The sequence below is a fragment of the Vulpes vulpes genome, chromosome 10, assembly GCF_048418805.1.
Source record: "Vulpes vulpes isolate BD-2025 chromosome 10, VulVul3, whole genome shotgun sequence".
NCBI lineage: Eukaryota > Metazoa > Chordata > Mammalia > Carnivora > Canidae > Vulpes > Vulpes vulpes.
Window position 1 is genome coordinate 70,835,793 of NC_132789.1, and position 18,966 is coordinate 70,854,758.

At 34.7% G+C, this 18,966-nt stretch overlaps 1 protein-coding gene across 3 annotated transcripts in view; it reads right to left on the bottom strand.

Moving 5' to 3' along the window:
• The window catches only part of EEA1 (early endosome antigen 1), a 109,604-nt gene that overhangs the window by 9,458 nt on the left and 81,180 nt on the right, over positions 1-18,966 (bottom strand). For all 3 annotated transcript variants that reach the window (XM_025992220.2, XM_025992221.2, XM_072724566.1), the window contains 4 exons: positions 17,820-18,150; positions 16,063-16,164; positions 10,281-10,475; positions 4,282-4,464 (listed from right to left, as the gene is read on the bottom strand). In XM_025992220.2, coding sequence (XP_025848005.1) covers positions 4,282-4,464; positions 10,281-10,475; positions 16,063-16,164; positions 17,820-18,150 — 811 coding nt within the window. The remainder of the gene's footprint in view (positions 1-4,281; positions 4,465-10,280; positions 10,476-16,062; positions 16,165-17,819; positions 18,151-18,966) is intronic.

Consider the following 18,966-nt stretch of genomic DNA (forward strand, 5'->3'; position numbering starts at 1 on the left):
GCAACAAGTGGGTGATGGAAGGTGGCAGGAACCTTGCCACTCTCAGTTGCAACTGTAAAGAATCATCAGGGAAGGAGAGGAACTCTAAGATGCTCTTCTACCATCTGGAAGAAGTTCATCTTTCTTATTCTGTAGACACAGTTCCTTTGAAAAGGAGGCAGAAGATAAAATCTAGGAAAGATCCCTGCTGGCTAGGCTTGGCTATTCAATGACAAAAAAAAAAAGATAAAAAAAATTTAAATGAAGACCTTCTTTAAGTAGTTTCTCAAGCTCTCTTAAGGAGAAAGTTTATTCCTTAAAATAAACCCAATTCAGAAGTCTTTCTGATAAAAATGAAATTTCAATTTCCAATGGCTTCCAATGAATACTAAAAAACCCTAAGGTTTCTTAAGTCACTAGTCCTTTACTAATCAAGCAGCTAACCATTAACTGAGTGTGCTCCTTAGGTAAACAGGGAGGTAAAAGAGAGTCCTTGACTTAAAGAAGCTGACTCCATACCTGAAAAACAGAACCAGCATGTAAAATGGAAGCTATATACACTAGGAGAGCATTTGCTATGCATCAAATGCACAGAAAAACAATGTGTGTGAGAGAACCTTGCCTGGAATGTGTTTACAGAAGCTTTCATGGTAAATGTGGGAACTGGCATAAGTATCACAAAGGGTGAGAGTGATTTCAAGTAAAAATAATACAATTTGACAAAGCCTAGCCCATACAGTCTATAGCAATTATTATTATCAGCTAATAGAGGTCCTGATCTAACACTAATGACCAAGGCTTGCTAAAGACTAAGTTAACAGTACCCCCAATCTCACCCCCACAAGAATTCCAAACTGCCCATGGTATAAATGACATCCAATGACATCCAAAAAAACATTTTATTTGTTTTTCTTCCCTGAAATCTTTTAATAATCTGTTTTGAACATTTTCCCTTTCTATTTTGAACATTTTCACTAGGCTGCCAGTTGAAAAAACTAATTGTCTATAATTTGCTTTGTAAATAGAATTTTAAACTCCCAAAATCCCAGTGACTAAATCTTTAAAATCAAGCTCAAAATCTGCACTCTTCTTTTCTGAAGATGCCTAGACATATTGCTCTTATCTCTGAATATTTGTCTCTGTCATTCAGTGATATACTGCCTTACATTTTAAATATTCCTTTGTATCTTTCTTGTTGCAGTCCATATTATTTTCATCTGCTCAGCATCTCTTCCTTTAAGGAACTCCCCTCTCCCACTCAATGTTTTGTGGACCTATCTTTAACCACCCTACTCCCACTGGAACAGGCAAATCCCTGAGTATATCAACTACCAACCTTGACCCTGAATACCACAATCACATTACAGCAGTGCAGTTAAAAAGGAATTTCTGCAGCATTCTGTGGTAACTACTGTTTCTTGCCTGCCCAACAATTTTTCCCTTTCTTCTTTCAAAATAAAACTTAAAATTCTAGTTATTGCTTTTTCTTGATGTCTGGTTAAATGACATGAAGAATGGTATAGGCTAATGGTTTATATTTAATTCTAAACTTACCAGGGTACAAAATATAAGTTAAATTCCACTTCTATCTCTCTTCAACAGTAAAGAATAGCACAGGGTATAGCCAACTTGAAATATCCAGTCAACAAGCATATAAGTATTTCATAAATAATCCAGCAGATGGGGCTAAAGGCATAGATCAGGCCAGCTTGTCTTCCATTCTACTGGTGTCTTGAAGTAGTACACTGTCAGCCCACAGATGGCAGCCTTGACTTAGGCAGGTGTCATGTAACAAAGCTCAATCTCTCCCTTTCTCACTTCTAAGCAACAAGATCATATAACATCACTGAAGCAAAAGAAAAATAATGGCTGATAACCATCTCTTATTCTGGTCCATAAATATCATCTGAAGTTCTCCAGGAATTCTTTTTTTTTTTTTTTTTTTAAACTTCCTAAGTAGTTCAGATACTTCTCTTTTTGGAAGCATTACTAATAGAATTCAGCAATATTCTATTTTATATTTAAAAATCCTAGCGAAATGATAACAAGAGTAAAGGGCTATGAATCAGAACTGGGATCTAATCATGGGTCTGTCATTGTGCAACTCTGGGCCTGCCTGCCACAAAGCACTCCAGGCCTTAGCCTCATCTGAAAAAGGAGGCTTTGGAATAGAGGATCTAGCCATGTCTCTTAATAGTTGAAAACTCCTCAGTAGCCTTATTCCTCCACTTTCCCTTTTTGTCCAAATATTTCAATCTTTTGAATTTTTCTTTCATGTATAAAATTATTAGTATACAATGTAGTTTTCAAGCATAATAAAAAGAGCTGTTAGCTTAGTGAATGAATACTGATCTAAGAGCTCTATGTCCTGTCACCATGCTATGCTCTTGGGTAAATAATACAGCTCTATGAGAAAAAAATCAGTATGATTTCTATAGGACTTCTACAATCAATTATTAAACTTCATCTCTTTGATCAGCTAAACATTCTTCTAACTCATCTACATTCTCCATCCTTACTGTTTCTGCCATCACATGTACCTGGATTATGCCATGTGTCCTCTCTAATCTCCACAACTCAGCCCTGTTGCTCCCCAATCCATTCTTTATCCTCAGCCAGTCACTGACCTAACCTACAGATCCAAGCAAATCTCTTCTGTGGTCCCTCCTGCCTTTAGGATAAAGTCCAAACTCTTCCACAGACCTTCCCTGCCTTTTAATAGTGTTAAACAGAAAAAAAAAAAAATACCAATAATTTAAAACTACTAGAAAACAGAGCAATTGAGACACTCTCTAAATGTCAGGTGGTATTTTTTTCTTATAACAACTCGGCATGAGGAAAATTCTTTGACCCAAGTTTCCTATTTCTTTGTCAAATCATTAGTTACCACTGGTTCCTGTGGTTCCATTGTGTCCTATCTGTATTTAGCCCTCCTGTTTCACCCCATCTCTCTCATTCATCTCTTCTGCTCCTTCCTCTTGAACTTTAAGCCCAGTGTAATCAATTCATACCTTCATTAATGGAATTTATGGAGAAAAGAAGATAGCCTCTTAACTAATCTCCCTACCTCTAGTTTATCCAGGTCCAATCCAGTAGTCCATAAACCTCTTCCAGGTTAAGTTGTCCAAAGTACTATTTTCTTCATTTTATTCCTCTGCTGAGACTCTTTATTTCCCCCCTCAAATATAAAGTCCAATCATCTCTGCTAAGCGTCTAAGATACTTCATGATTTGATCCCGAACTTTTTAAACTTAACCACCAAACACAAAATAGCATGGTAGTCAACTGGTAACTACCTCCTGGCTCTGGTCATTTCCCCTGCAGCACGTTTTCCCAAATGTGCCTAAGTGAAATGACCTTCCTCATGACTCTATATATTCAAATTCTATATATCCTTGAGAACCTGTTCAAGTCCTTTCTCCCTCATAAAGTCTTCCCTATAACAGCCTATAATAAAATATAGACATACTATATTTATATATAATATATAAATATCCTGTGATTTTCAACAAAATTTTTCAATAATGTACTTTAAATTAAACAAATAAAAAAAACTAAACAGGGAAGAAACAAAAAGCATAATACTTCACCATGACAAAATATAGAGAGAACTAGCTGAATCTTCTGGGAGAGAACAAAAATGTTCCATTTATCTTAGAGAACTCATACTTAATGCTACATAAAAACTATCCTTTTTGTATATCCTTCATTTTAACATGATATTTTAATCAGTACAGTACTGATTAAAACAGTACTGTCAAGAACAAGGTTTCCATATATGTTTAGATAATTAGGGTTAAGTTTACTTTGAGCTAAATCTCTTAATTTTAATCATTAGAGTTTCTGGTAGTCTTGAGAAGTTGACCAATATAAAAAACTAAAGTCAATACTGCCTGACAAGCAATAGGAAAATGCTTGCATTTTCACAAGTGGTTTACATTTTAAAACTCTTTGGATTTTTCCAACAGCAGTCCTTTTTAAAAGTTACCTTCTTCCATAGACAGCAGTCTTTAGATAAGCTAATAATGCAGTAATTAACATATTTCCAAATTATTTTATTATTACAGATGTTATTTTTAAATGTCTGTGTTTACCTATACATTTTATAATAATATAAAACAATTTAAATTTTAAAAAGCATGTTACAAAAAAAAAAAAGGCACATTACTCCAAAAATAATAACAGAAAAGAAGCATGACATTCTTTAAATACTAACATTCCCTTGCCCATCTGGCTCAAATCAACCATTTAATGAATGTCTATAAGCAACTTACTGAGTTTCTGTGATATATTTTACTATACCTTAAGATCTTGCCTGGTGGCAAGAAGCTCAGATTCCTTCCCATAGAAATCAGACTGAAGCTGCTTTAGATTATCCTGACTTTTTTCATAGGTATTTTGTAACACTGACATTTTTTCTTTCTCTGCTGCAAGTTCCTGGGCTGCTTGTGTGGACTGCTGCTGTAGTTTACTCTCAAGTTCTGTCTGGAACACACAATAGTTATTTAGAACAGTATGCATATCGAAAACCAGTTACAAATATAAAATGAAATCCACACAACTAAGAAGATTCCTGAGAACAAAGTAAACAGCATTTAGGTCCTAAAATTCTTATTTAATCAAGAGTAACTTACTTACTCATTACAAACTTAAAGTATGTACAAAATCCAAAATCTAACAAGCCCCAATTTAAAAACCAAAAAATAAAAAAGCATTAAGTAAAGAAAAAAAGTATTTCACTGGGTGATATCAATGTGTCGGGAGACTGAGAATAATAACCACATTCTGATAGAAGATGCAGTGCTAGATGCTTTAGAAGAGGATGTAAGTTAAGGTTGAACTAATGGAAATTTCTATATGAGAGAAATAAGAGTCATTACTGTGTTGAAGTCTATCATTTCCACTCCTTGAAATTCCAGAATAACTTGGGAAATTTTTACAGGTTATCTTTATTAACAAGGCAGAAGGAAAGGGAAAATTTTGCAAAGGTCTGACACTTCTCTAAACTTATCTTTAGTTTTTAAGATTCAGGAGATATGTACAAATATGACATACTTAAAATTTGTGTGCACATTAGGAAAATAAACACTTGGCTTTTAAAATAAAAATACTACTTCAATGCAACTTTTGTTGACCAATGACCAATGACCCTCCTGCTCCAAAATTCAATATTCATCTCCTTGTCCACATCTTACTTAACCCCCCAGTTGTACCTGAAATAGCAAATGATGTTCCCTCCTAGAAACATTTTTCAAGCTTGTTTTCATGGCACCTATCTTATTGATTATTCCTTCTTAAAATCTTTTACTAGTTCTTCTTTTGTTTGGTCTCTCAATATTGTAGAACCCTAGGGTTCTGTCCCTGTCCTTCTTTTATTCCATATATAGTCTCTTTCTAGAAGATCTCAACTACACTCATGGCTTTAAATATCATTTATTTACAACTGACTTCTGAATTATGTTTCTAGCCCTAACCTCTCTGCCTAAACTTTGGCCTCATTATGATCAAGTACTTCCCTGACATCTCCATTTCAATGAGTGACAGATATCTATCTTAAGCAGAACTCTTGACCCTGACACTGCTCATCAAAAAGCTGCTACTTTTCCCCAATAAATATAATCAACTATGCACTGTATAAGCCACAAATGTAGTTATTCTTCTTTCCATCATCAAATGTAGTTATTCTTCTTTCCATCATCAAATGTAGTTGATTCTTCTTTCCATCATCTCTCATCATCTAATCTATCAGCAAGTTCTGATGACTCAACTTCCAAAATATATTCCCAAATCATCCACTCGCTCCTAACACTTCAGTTCATGCTATCATTATAACTGTCTGGACTACTACCAACACTTTTTCAGTGCCTTCTCTGCTTGCTCCTTTATCCTGTAGTCAGACTGTACCATTATCCTGTACCTTTATCCTGTAGTCAGACTGTACCATTTTCCACTCAAAATTCTCCAATTGATTCTAACTATTCTTAGAACAAAGTTATCATTATTATTGTCTTATAATCTATAAATTTGCATGTATATGCTTTGGCCCCTGTCTACTTCTCTGAGCTCATTTCATATCATTCTTCTACTCTCCCACTATATTTAACCAATATTGGTCTTCTATTTTTAGAAAATCCCAAGCTTGCTCTAGCTTAAGGTCTCTGCACTAGTTGTCCACCTGGACCTTTGTATACACAGCTCTTGTCTTTCATGTATCAGCTCAAATCTCTTCAGATTTGATCTCTTCTTTGATCACCCAGTCTTTAGTAGGACTCTGTCCCATCACTGTCTTTCATATCACCCTCTTTAGTTTCTTCCCCAAGAAAGTGTAAGCTCCATGAAAACAGTTTCCTTGTCTGTTCATGGTTATATCTCCAACACCCAGAATTGTGCCATGGTATAAAATAGGTGCCTAGTAATATTTCTTAAATGAATAAATGACAAATAGATTAGAGGTGGAAAAGCCTTATTAATAGTCATATTAATAAGCTATTCTAATAGCCTGGATAGAGAACAAAATAGCCTGGACTAAGATTGTGGTCATGGGAAATAAGAAAAGAGAATGGATTCAAGAGAGCTAGGAGGCAGACTGACAGGAGGTGGTGCTAATGCCTTTGGAGGAAAGGGGGTTTGATCTCCCTATATGTTATCTCATAGAATCCTATGTCATCTCCTTTCCACTTCTTCCAATTTAGATTCTTTATGATGAATAATTCCTGGACATCTTTTTTCATCTTGAGAACTATATTGCTATTACACATTTTCTTTTATAGAATACTACTTCTTTGCTTTAACACTTTTCCCCCCACAAATCTAGTTTTCTTTCTCTTTAATCTAATCTTCATGGCTTTCAACTAAGCCCTCTGCAAAAATCTCAGTAACAACCTTTAATTAAAGGCCCTTTTGGGCTCATATTTGGGCCACCATTATCCTTACTCTCACAAACTCATTCATTCATTCCTTAAAATAATTATTGATGGTTTATTTGTCAAAAGACACAGTTCTCTGACCCTAAGGAACTCAAATATATTAGTGGGGAATTAAAGAAAAAAAGACATCAGTGAAACAGTTTGATAGTTGCTTTAAAAGAAGTAAACCCAAACTTCCAAAGGAGAATACAGGAAGGTCGGTCATTTACAATTTACCCTTCACAAACTGACCAGTTTTTGCTCTAAAATTGATCTGATCACATTCCATCCTTCTTAAAATCTTTATTAATCCTCCAATATTAAAATTTTAAAGCGGAAACGACTATATATCATCTACTGTGATCTGACTTCATCCAATTGTATTGCCTTATCCCTCCCCTCACTTCTCCATTTACCATGTACTCCAAAAGCTAATGTTCTTTAATGACATTTTCTAAGTCTTACAAACATTGCTAATATTGTTTAGCTCCTTGAAATATCTAATTTCCTCTTTTTTAATGTTTCAAAATTATAATCATCTCCAAAGGCCCAGTTAAAATGCTAGCTCCCTAGAAAGCCAGTCAAAATTTCCATTAAGTTCTAATTTTTCTCATATTTCTGTTTAAGTTTGTTTCATTCTCCTTTATAAATTAGTTTTTCCCTTACATACCTACTCCCTTATTAAATTATAAGCTACTTGAGAGTTAAGGGTGCTATCCTATTCATTCTGTATTCCCACAATAGATTTCAAATAAATTTAGTATAGGGGCCTTGACTTACTTGCAGGATCCTACTTACAGGAACCTTGATCAGTGGCTCCCAAACAATCATATATATCCAAAATGTGTGTGTGGGTATGTGTGTGTGGATTACATAAGTGCATGCACATACATATCTAGATCCATTTAAACACTGTTTTTTTTTTCTATTTCACTGTGGGACAGTTGTAACTTTGTCACAGACCATCACTGCATAGTCAATCATGCACACCGACATACTTCCATGTAATAGCGAACTATTTTGCTTACATACTGCACTGGGGACAGTCCTGCATATTTTAAATATGTCTTCTTAATCTTTACAACAACTCTACAACTCCATTTTATTTAGCCCAGAAAGATGATTCACTTCCTTATGACCATAAATCTAATGTGTCACACAAAATTTAAATTCAGATCTTGCCTAACTCTAAAATTTAGCCTTTTTTCCATGCTACACAGCTCCCCAACAAAACCAAATTATACTTGCCTTTCAATGATTCTCTAGTTACTCTAAATTCAAAGTCTAATTTACATTGACTATCAACCCAACATTCCCCAAAATGCCATCCACCATCTACCCCAAAGTTAAAAAGTGTGCTTATTTTAGCATCCATACACTAACAGAAACTAATATAGCCATGGATGAATGTTTGTGTCTCCCTAAAAAAAGTTCATGTTGAAGAAGCCCAGATCTACAATGTGATGGTTATTTGGAACTGTGACCTTTAGGAGGTCATCAGGTCATGGGAGTACAGCCCTCATGAATTAGTGATTAGGGATTAGTGTCCTTACAAAAAGAAACACAAGAAAGATCATCTCTCTTTCAGCCATATGAAGATACAGCAAGAAAGTATCTGTCTACAAACCAAGAAATGGGTCTTCACCAGACACCAGACATGCCAGTGTCATATTTGACTTCCCAGCCTACAAAATTGTGAGAAATAAACACATTGCTTACACCACCAAGTCTTGATATTTTTGTTATAGCAATCCAAACTATGACATCTACCAATAAAAGCATTTCCTTTAAATCTCATAATTCTTTTTTTTAAGCTCTCATAATTCTTAAGGTGTAATCTAGTAAAGCCATGCAAAGTATAGGCAATATACATTAATCATAAATCTAAAAGAAATCATATTGTAACTAATAATTTAAGAAAATGTGCTAAAAATAGCTGGGTTTTATTTTTTTTAATTCATGAAGGTATGCTATAAAAATGAAGATCTAGGGAATACATAAATATGAGATTAATAATTGGGGGAAAAGAATTAACTCAAGATACCAAAGCATACAATGAATGTATTGTGATAATTATATCCTGACTTATGATTATATATAACACCAAAAATGCACAGGCAAATTTGTCTACTGTTGTTTGTGTTATTAGAAAATTACTCTTTTGTAAAGAGAAATAGAAATAGTTGACAGCTGTCAACATAAAATACCTATTTGCAAGGTTAATTTTTTTTCTCTCATAATGTGATAGCCCACTCTTAATGACAGGACGTATTTTGTTTGTTCTACATAAGAGAGATTTCACTTCTCAGGGCGCCTGGGTGACTCTGTCGGTTGGTTATACATCCAACTCTTGATTTCAGCTCAGGTCATGATCTCAGGGTTGCATGTGAGACAGGGTTGTGAGATGGAGCCCACATCAGGCTCCATGCTCAGTGCGGAGTCTGCTTGAGATTCCTTCCCTCTACTCATCCCCACCATTCCTCTCCCCTGTTCTTGCTCATATACTGTCTCTAATAAATAAATAAATCTTTAAAAAAAAGAAGAAAAGACTTCACTTCTCTCTTCTCCATTGACCAACTGGCATGCACATACCAACAGTAATGAAAAGTTATTTTTGTTCAACTATTAAGTACAATCTATCTTGTCAACTCTTGGTATAGACAAGTACTAAAATATATTTAAGAATAAAAAATAGATGCTCAATAATGAATTAGAATAGTTGAGAAATGAAGACCAATAAGATGTAACTTGAAATATCAAACAATTTTAACTATATAAAACCTACACTCCTGAATTTTTTTAATATGTACCATTTTATGGGTTTTGTTCTTGATTATCTTCCCTTAATAAGGATAATTTATTTTTAAATTCCTTTAAAATTTTCTAATGCCCTAGAAATATTATATAAATTATTTCCATAACATTAAGTGTTAATTATATTATTACATAAAAAGGTAATTTTAGGGCAGCTCCGGTGGCTCAGCAGTTTAGCGCCACCTTCGGCCCAGGGTGGGATCCTGGAGACCTGGGATCGAGTCCCACGTCGGGCTCCCTGCGTGGAGCCTGCTTTTCCCTCTGCCTGTGTCTCTGCCTCTCTCTCACTCTCTATGTCTCTCATGAATTTTTTTTTTTTAAAAAAAGGTAATTTTATATCAGATGATTAATTTTAAATAAAGATTATCTAAAAACATGGTTCTAGTGAATGGAAATCCAGACTTACATATTTAGTTACATAATTAAGAGCTTTTATACATTAAAAAATACTTAGAAAAATTACTTAGAAAAATTTGAACATATATAAATTTTTCTTTGCTGCAACTCATCTGTTATCATATTATTATCTTAACTGCAAAGTTTTTCTTCCCATAAAAAGTAAACAAATATCGTATTACTTACCTTCTGTGAAATAGCAGTTTTAACTTCTCCTTGGAGTGCTTCAATTTGCTTTTTCTTCTGTTCAGTCAATTGCTTCAGCTCATTTATGGTCCCCTGAAGTTGTTGTTCTTCTTTTTCCTTTTGTTTTAAAGTATTCTGGGCCTGTACAACTTGTCCCTGAACTGAATTGAGTTCTAACTTCAACTGATGAGAAGTCTAAAAGAAAATAAAATCTGTTTATTAGCATTCATCATTCAATCAAGACACGTTTACTGGGGACCTTCTAAATGCCAAGCACTACTCTAGGTAGAAACTACTAAGCCTGGTGGCCAAAGGTGACCAGCAGTAAATCAAAATACCAAACAAAAAAAATCTCTGCCCTCATGGAGCTTTCCTAATTGACACTATTTACTATTAGATAACATGCCGGATTAATCTTCAATAAGTGTTTAACCTTATCTCCCTTTCTAACTTGTAAGTATATATTTGGTATATATTATACCAGTATGTATTATAGAGCTTATAAATGAGCTAGAATAGTATAAACTTGTAGAAAATAGGTATATTGACATCAATCTTTAGATTTCTGGAATGTCTACTATCTTTCAAGAATATTCTCAAAATGCCAACTTAGCTTATTAGCCATGATTAATCAAAACGGATAGCTCCATATCAACTATGGCAAAAAAAATCATTTTTGGCAAATATGTTTAGTCTATGTCTGATGATACTAAACTATACCATGTAATAGTTTCCTCATTCAGAGCTCTGGGGAATATTGTGCTACTACCTTGTTTTTATAATCTACTAGGATATAATTCTGTTCAAAATTAGGTATCATACAGAAGTCACGTTGAGGTTCTACTATGGTCAGAGTGAACTACAATGATCTCCTGCCCTTCCAGCCAAAGTCATGTTTCCATGTTTTATGCATTTTGCCTTATGAACTTGAGTGTTTGACCATATTCAAAGTTAATTTTGAAAAGTTTCACTTCTAAATATGGTTGCTTCAGCTTATCTCCCACACAAAGGAAAATATTTTTGTGCAAAACAGGAGTCAGGTAGTGTAACAATGATGATTATTATAATATGATAACCAATGATAAAGTGAAAACTGACATTTGAGCATTTATTTTGTCATTTTGTTATGTTAAGAGTTTCAAGCACTTTGAAATATTTAAGCCTATTTATCTCTTGTAATAATCCTATGGCATATTTTCTCAAAAAACAAGAAAGTTCTCAAATATACAACCTAACCTTACACCTAAAAGAGCTGGAGAAAGAACACCAAATAAAGCCTAAACTCAGCAGGAGAAGAGAAATAACAAAGATTAGAGCAGAAATCAATGAAATAGAAACCAAAAGAACAGTAGAACAGATCAACACAACTAAGAACTGGTTCTTTGAAAGAATTAATAAGACTGATAAACCCCTCACCAAACTTTACAAAAAGAAAAAAAAAAAAAAGACCCAAATAAATAAAATCATATAAGAAAGAGGAGAGATCACAACCAACACCAAAGAAACACAGACAATTATAAGAATATATTATGAGCAACTATATGCCAACAAATTAGACAATCTGGAAGAAATGGATGCATTCCTAGAGATGTATACACTACCAAAACTGCAGGATGCCTGTGTGGCTCAGGGACTGAGTGTCTGCCTTAGGCTCAGGGCACGATCCTGGAGTCCCAGGATTGAGTCCCACATCGGGCTCCCTGCATGGAGCCTGCTTCTCCTCTGCCTATGCTCTGCCCCTCTCTCTCTGTGTCTCTCATGAATAAATGAATAAAATCTTAAAAAAAAAAAATTATCAAAACTGAAACAAAAAGAAATAGAAAATCTTAACAGATCCATAACCAGCAAGGAAATTGAAGCAGTAATCAAAAATCTCCCAACAAACAAGAGCCCAGGGCTGGATGGCTTCCCAGGGCAATTCTACCAAACATTTAAAGAATTAATACCTATTCTTCTGGGGACGCCTGGGTGGCTCAGTGGCTGAGCATCTGCCTTGGGCTCAGGCCGCGATCCTGGAGTCCCCGTATTGAGTCCTATATCGGGCACCCTGCACAGAGCCTGCTTCTCCCTATGCCTGTTGTCTCTGCCTCTCTCTCTTTGTATCTCTTACGAATAAATAAATAAAATATTTAAAGACAATACCTATTTTTCTGAAGCTGTTTCAAAAAATAGAAATGAAAGGAAAACTTCCAAACTCTTTCTATGATGCCAGCATTACCTTGATCCCAAAACCAAAGACCTCACCAAAAAGGAGAATCACACACCAATATCCCTGATGAACATGGACACCAAAATTCTCATCAAAATACTAGCCAATAGGATCCAACAATTCATTAAAAAGATTATGCACCACGACCAACTGGGATTTATTCCTGGGCTGCAAGGGGGTCCAACATCCACAAATCAATCAATCTGATACACTAATAAAAGTTTAGTTTAATAAAAGAAAGAACAAGAACCGTATGATTCTCTCAACATATAGATGCAGAAAATGCATTTTATAAAGTACAGCATCCTTTCTTAATTAAAACTCTTCATACTGTAGAGATAGAGTGAACATATCTCAATATCATAAAAGCCATACACAAGAAGCCCACAGTAACATTTTCAATGGGGGAAAACTGACAGCTTTTCAAGAATACAAGAACACATCAGGGATATCCACTATCACCACTGCTGTTCAATACTGTACTAGAAGTCCTAGCCTGAGCAATCAGACAACGAAAATAACTAAAAGGCATCTGAATCTACAAAAAAGTCAAACTCTCACTCTTTGCAGATGACATGATACTCTATAAAGAAAACACAAAAGACTTGACCCCAAAATTTCTAGAAATCATACGGGAATTCAGGAAAGTGGAAGGATATAAAATCAATGCACAGAAATCAGTTGCATTCCTGTACACTAACGAGACAGAAGAAAGAGAAATTAAGGAGTCCATCGCATTTACAATTGCAGCCCAAACCATAAGATATCTAAGGAATAAGCCTAACCAAAGAGGTAAAGGATCAGTACTCAGAAAACTATAGAACACTCATGAAATAAATTGAGGAAGACACAAAGAAATGGAAAAACATTCCAAGCTCAGGGATTGGATAAACAAATATTGTTAAAACGTCTATGCTAGGGATCCCTAGGTGGCGCAGCGGTTTGGCGCCTGCCTTTGGCCCAGGGCGCGATCCTGGAGACCCGGGATCGAATCCCACGTTGGGCTCCCGGTGCATGGAGCCTGCTTCTCCCTCTGCCTATGTCTCTGCCTCTTTCTCTCTCCGTGACTATCATAAATAAATAAAAATTAAAAAAAATTAAAAAAAAAAAAAAACGTCTATGCTACCTAGAGTAATCTATACATTCAATGCAATCCCTATCAAAATACCATCAAATTATTTCACAGAGATGGAACAATAATCCCAAAATGTATATGGAACCAGAAAAGACCCCAAATTGCCAAAGGATTGTTGAAAAATAAACCAAAACTGATGGCATCATAATTCTGGACTTCAAGCTCTATTACAAAGCTGCAATCATCAAGACAATATGGTACTGGCACAAAAACAGACATACAGATCAATGGAACAGAATAGAGAACCCAGAAATGGACCCTCAACTCCATGATCAACTAATCTTTGACAAAGCAGGAAAGAAATCTAATGGAAAAAAGTCTCTTCAACGAATGATACTGGGAAAACTGGACAGCTACATGTAGAAGAAAGAAACTGGACCATTTCCTCACACCATACACAAAAATAGACTCAAAATGAATGGAGATAGGAATCCATTAAAATCCCAGAGAAGAACACAGGCAGCAACTTCTCTGACCTTGGCTGCAGCAACTTCTTGCTAGACATGTCTTCAAAGGCAAGAGAAACAAAGACAAAAATGAACTTATGGGACTTCATCAGGATAAAAAGCTTTTTGCACAGCAAAGGAAACAGTTAACAAAACCAAAAGGCAACCGACAGAATGGGAGAAGATATTTGCAAATGACACATCAGATAAAGGGCTAGTATCCAAAATCTATAAAGAACTTATCAAATGCAACACCCAAAGAACAAATAATCAAATCAAGAAATGGGCAGAAGACATGAACAGACATTTCTCTGAAGTACACATGGCCAACAGTCACATAAGAAAATGCTCTACATCACCTGGCATCAGGGAAATACAAATCAAAACCACAATGAGATACCACCTTATTCTAGTCAGAATAGCTAAAATTAACAAGTCAGGAAACAACAGATGTTGGCAATGATGCAGAGAAAGGGGAACCCTCTTACATTGCTGGTGGGAATGCATGCCGGTGCAGCCACTCTGGAAAACAGTGTGGAGGCTCCTCAAGAAGTTAAAAATAGAGCTACCCCACGAACCAGCAATTGCATACTGGGTATTTACCCCAAAGATATTGATGTAGTGATCTGAAGGGGCACCTGCACCCCAATGTTTATAGCAGCAATGTCCACAATAGCCGAACTATGGAAAGAGCCCAGATGTCCATCGAGAGATAAATGGATAAAGAGGACGTGGTATATATACAATGGAATACTACTCAGCCATCAAAAAAAAAAATGAAATCTCGCCATTTGCAACGACGTGGTTGGAACCAGAAGATATTATGCTAAGTGAAATAAGTCAATCAGAAAAGGCAATTTTTGCATGATCTCACACATGTGGAATTTATGAAACAAAACAGTGGTTCATAGGGGAAGAGAGGGAAAAATAAAATGACAAAATCAGACAGGGAGACAAACCATAAGAGACTCTTAATCATAGGAAACAAAACTCAGAGTAGCTAGAGGGGAGGAGGTGAGGGGATAGGTAACTGAGTGATGGACATTAAGGAGGGCATGTGATATAATGAGCACTGGGTGTTATATATGACTAATGAATCACTGACCCCTACCTCTGAAACGAGTAATACACTGTATCTCAGTTAACTGAATTTAAATAGAATTTTTAAAAATTACAATAATCCTGTGGCATAGATTATTATTAGCCCCATTTTACTGCTGAGGAAACAAGAGCACAGAGAGATTAAGCAATTTGCCTAAAACAAGGCAAAAGAACATACCTAGCAAATGGCACAGTCAGGATATAAATCTGGACAATCTGGATTCAGAGCTTGGCACTAAGCCACTATAACTTTGCCACTTGATGACAGGTATCTAAAACACAGGTGGTCTCCTCTGAATCAACAACCAGACTACAATCACATAAAAGACTTCTGAGGTCTAGGTTTTGCTGCTTTAACAAACCAGATCTCTAGAAAAACTGTATTCCTAGACTCTAACTGCTAGAGGTAGGTCTTCAGAGAATAAGAATTATATATTATACCCATTTAGTTACTCACTTGCTTATTTTTGATGGAGAGTAATAAAAGCATTAATCACAGAAAAAACTATTGTTATACAACCATTAATATACCATTAAACATAGACATACATGAAATAAAGAGCCATTATAATGTTATTTCTATGGAAAGCCTATCAAGGTATTTTTCCCAATTATAATAATGTTCCTTAATCTAAATTATCTAGTTATAATTCTATAGTAAGTTGACTCAATTAACTTTATTAGTTATAATCCTTTATTTTGGGTCTTTTATTATAACCTAGCTTAAATCTTTTTAGTAGTAGATAGAACATAAATGACAATTTTAAACTATTTTTGTGATCCATTACATTTCAGAGAAATAAACTTCCTTTGACTTAAGTCAGTGTGAAATTATTTTGAAAACAACGACTTTATTATTCTTCATATTTTATTTACAGGAAAAAATCTTACCTGCTTCTCTTTTTCAAGTGACTTTTTCAGTTCATTCTGTTCCTTAAGTGTATTCTCTGACTGTACCTGAAGCTGATGCTTTAATTCCTTGCAAGTTTTTTCCTAAAAACAAATTAAAACTACATTATACAGAAAGTATTTGTAGTAAGTTTAAGAAGTTTGATTTATATGCTTAGTAAGATCTACACATGGAAATAAACTACAATCACTGATGGTTTAGCATGGGATAGAATCATCCATTTCAGTTATACAACAGCCAAATATTATAGCAGTAGAGGGACAGAAAAAGATTAAGAGCTTCTATCATCAACCAGCACAACACTTTAGGAACCATATTTTTATGTCACACAATTAATTGTAATTAATTAACTTGTCATGCTATTTTAGAAGTAGGATAACAAGGGGCACCTGGGCTCAGTTGGTAGAACATGTGACTTGATTTCAGGGTACTGAATTCAAGCCCCATTTGGGCAGGGAGCTATTTTTTAAAAAGCTCATAAAAGTAAAACAACAATATTTAACCAAATGGAAGAAAGGAGGGATGCCTGGCTGGCTCAGCGATTGAGCACCTGCCTTCAATCCAGGGTGTGATCCTTGGAGTCCCAGGATCAAGTCCCATATTGGGCTCCCTGCACGGAGCCTGCTTCTCCCTCTGCTTCTGTCTCTCATAAATAAATATATATATTTTTTAAAAATGGAAGAAAGGAAATTTTTACAAAAGAAAGTGTTAAAACAATAAAGAATAATTACATATTACTAAATATGATTTATATTACATATAAATGTTTATGTATACATATATATTATATACATATAAATTCACATAAAACAATCACAACTTAAAAGGAAAGATGTAAAGATAGGAAATGTTTTCTCCAAACAGAAAGGAACATAAAAGTAACCATACAAATATCATATATTTTTTGTGCTACTAAATACTTTCACTGACTTTTATATTTAAAACAAGAGAATTTTACTTTTGCTGTTACTCTGTTATTCCATGTTAAAATCTTTCTTTTTTTTTTGAAGATTGATTTATTTATTTTAGAGAGAGAGAGAGAGAGAGCAAGAGAGTGAGTACGAGTGGGGGAGGGGCACAGGGAGAGAAACTCAAGCTGACTCCATGCTGAGCCCAACAGGAGTCTCAATCCCAGGATCCTGAGGATCATGACCTGAGCCAAGATCAAGATGCTTAACCAACTGAGCCACTCAGGCATTCACGGGATAAAATATTTCTGAGAATACAAGCTCCCATTAAGCATTGCCTGAAACTGTGTGACTTTTGTTTCATATAGTTTAAATATGTTTTATGGTATCTCTAAGACAGGGTATTATCTAGAGTCTTAGAATATTCAGTAGAGAATTAGAAAGTTTCTAGTACCAGAATTAAAAGTCAACAAGGTCTTTCTGATCTTTTTGGTTTTTTTCAGGCAAGTGAATAACATTTGTACCAGCAGCCACATTCTCTGTGAAAATGTCTCTGAGTACATATAGGCAGCTATCTCTCACAAATCCATCATAACACAATAGAGAAAAACTGTATATCCAACTAAAAGCTTCCTGGGCCTCTGGAAATTTTACACACAAACACTAATATCTTTTTCTCAGGTTAAGCAATCCCACTTTCTTTCCTCATAAGAATTATTTAAAATCACTTAAATGTAGGATAAAAAGTCAACAGTGGGTTTAAGAAGAAAAACCAGTATATTTTAAATAAAAATCACTTCTACCTAATGTAGTGAACATAAACAACTAACCAAATCTAATATAGCAGCTTTTCCTTTCTGATTTTCCTTTTCAAATTCACTTTTAGAGTTCTTCAAAGATTCAGAAACTTTTGAAAAATTCTCTTTTGTTGCAGAAAGCTCTGTCATTAGAGTTTCTTTCTCCATCTTTACTTTTTGTAGTTCTGCTGCTGCTGTCTGAATTTTGTTATTCAATTCCTTGTGCTGCATCTTTGCATCTTGACTTAAATTTTCAATTTCTCGTTTAAGGATTTTTTTTTCTTCCTCTTGCTCGGTAAGCATTTGCTTAATATTTTCAAGGGCTTCAGATTTTTTCTGTAGATCCAACTTTGTACTGGATACTCTAAATATTTAAGAAACAAGTTTTTAAAATAATGCATAATTTACCATTCCTAACTTAGCATTAAAAATTGCTATTTTTAAATTAATAATTTTGTTTTAAAACTTTGTGTAGTTCAGAAGTAAAAATCATAATTTAATGTCATAAAACTGAAAATCCTTAAATCTGATCTGATTGCTTAACAGATAAAGATGGTTTTCTTCAAGTTAAATAAATTAATGGTAAAGCCAAGACTATCTAAGACTCCTTACTTAATCCAGTCTTGTCTGTTGCAATGGATGCCCCTCAAATTGTACATATAGCAGAGCCTCTAGTCTACAATAGCCAGAAAAGGTTTTCCATGTACTTTAAAGAACCTATACATTGTGTTAACCCCCACGCATATAGAGAACTTGGTCTTCTTCCTTGAAAATATAAAACACATTGTTTCTTTATATATTAAGCTTCAAAACATGAAAAAAAAACTAAAAAAAGAGAGAGATATTTCGTTTCAAACATAGAGAAAAGACGAACTATTTACTTTATTCTAGAGCCTAGCAGATTATACTACAGACTTGTTACCTTTTGTCCCTTAACATTAAGTTTTCTACACCTGAGTGAATAAGCTTCAAGAATAAGGAAATGAAGATATTGCTTTAAGAAAGTTAAAAACTGCTGCTGCTTTGATAAAAGGAATAAAATTACTCACCAAAACACACACACACACACACACACACACACACACAAAAGAAAAACACATTTATTAAAGATCAACCATTTTTAAAGTGAAAATAAAACCAGATGCAAAGTAGTATTTCTGGAATGCATACTACTTCTGAT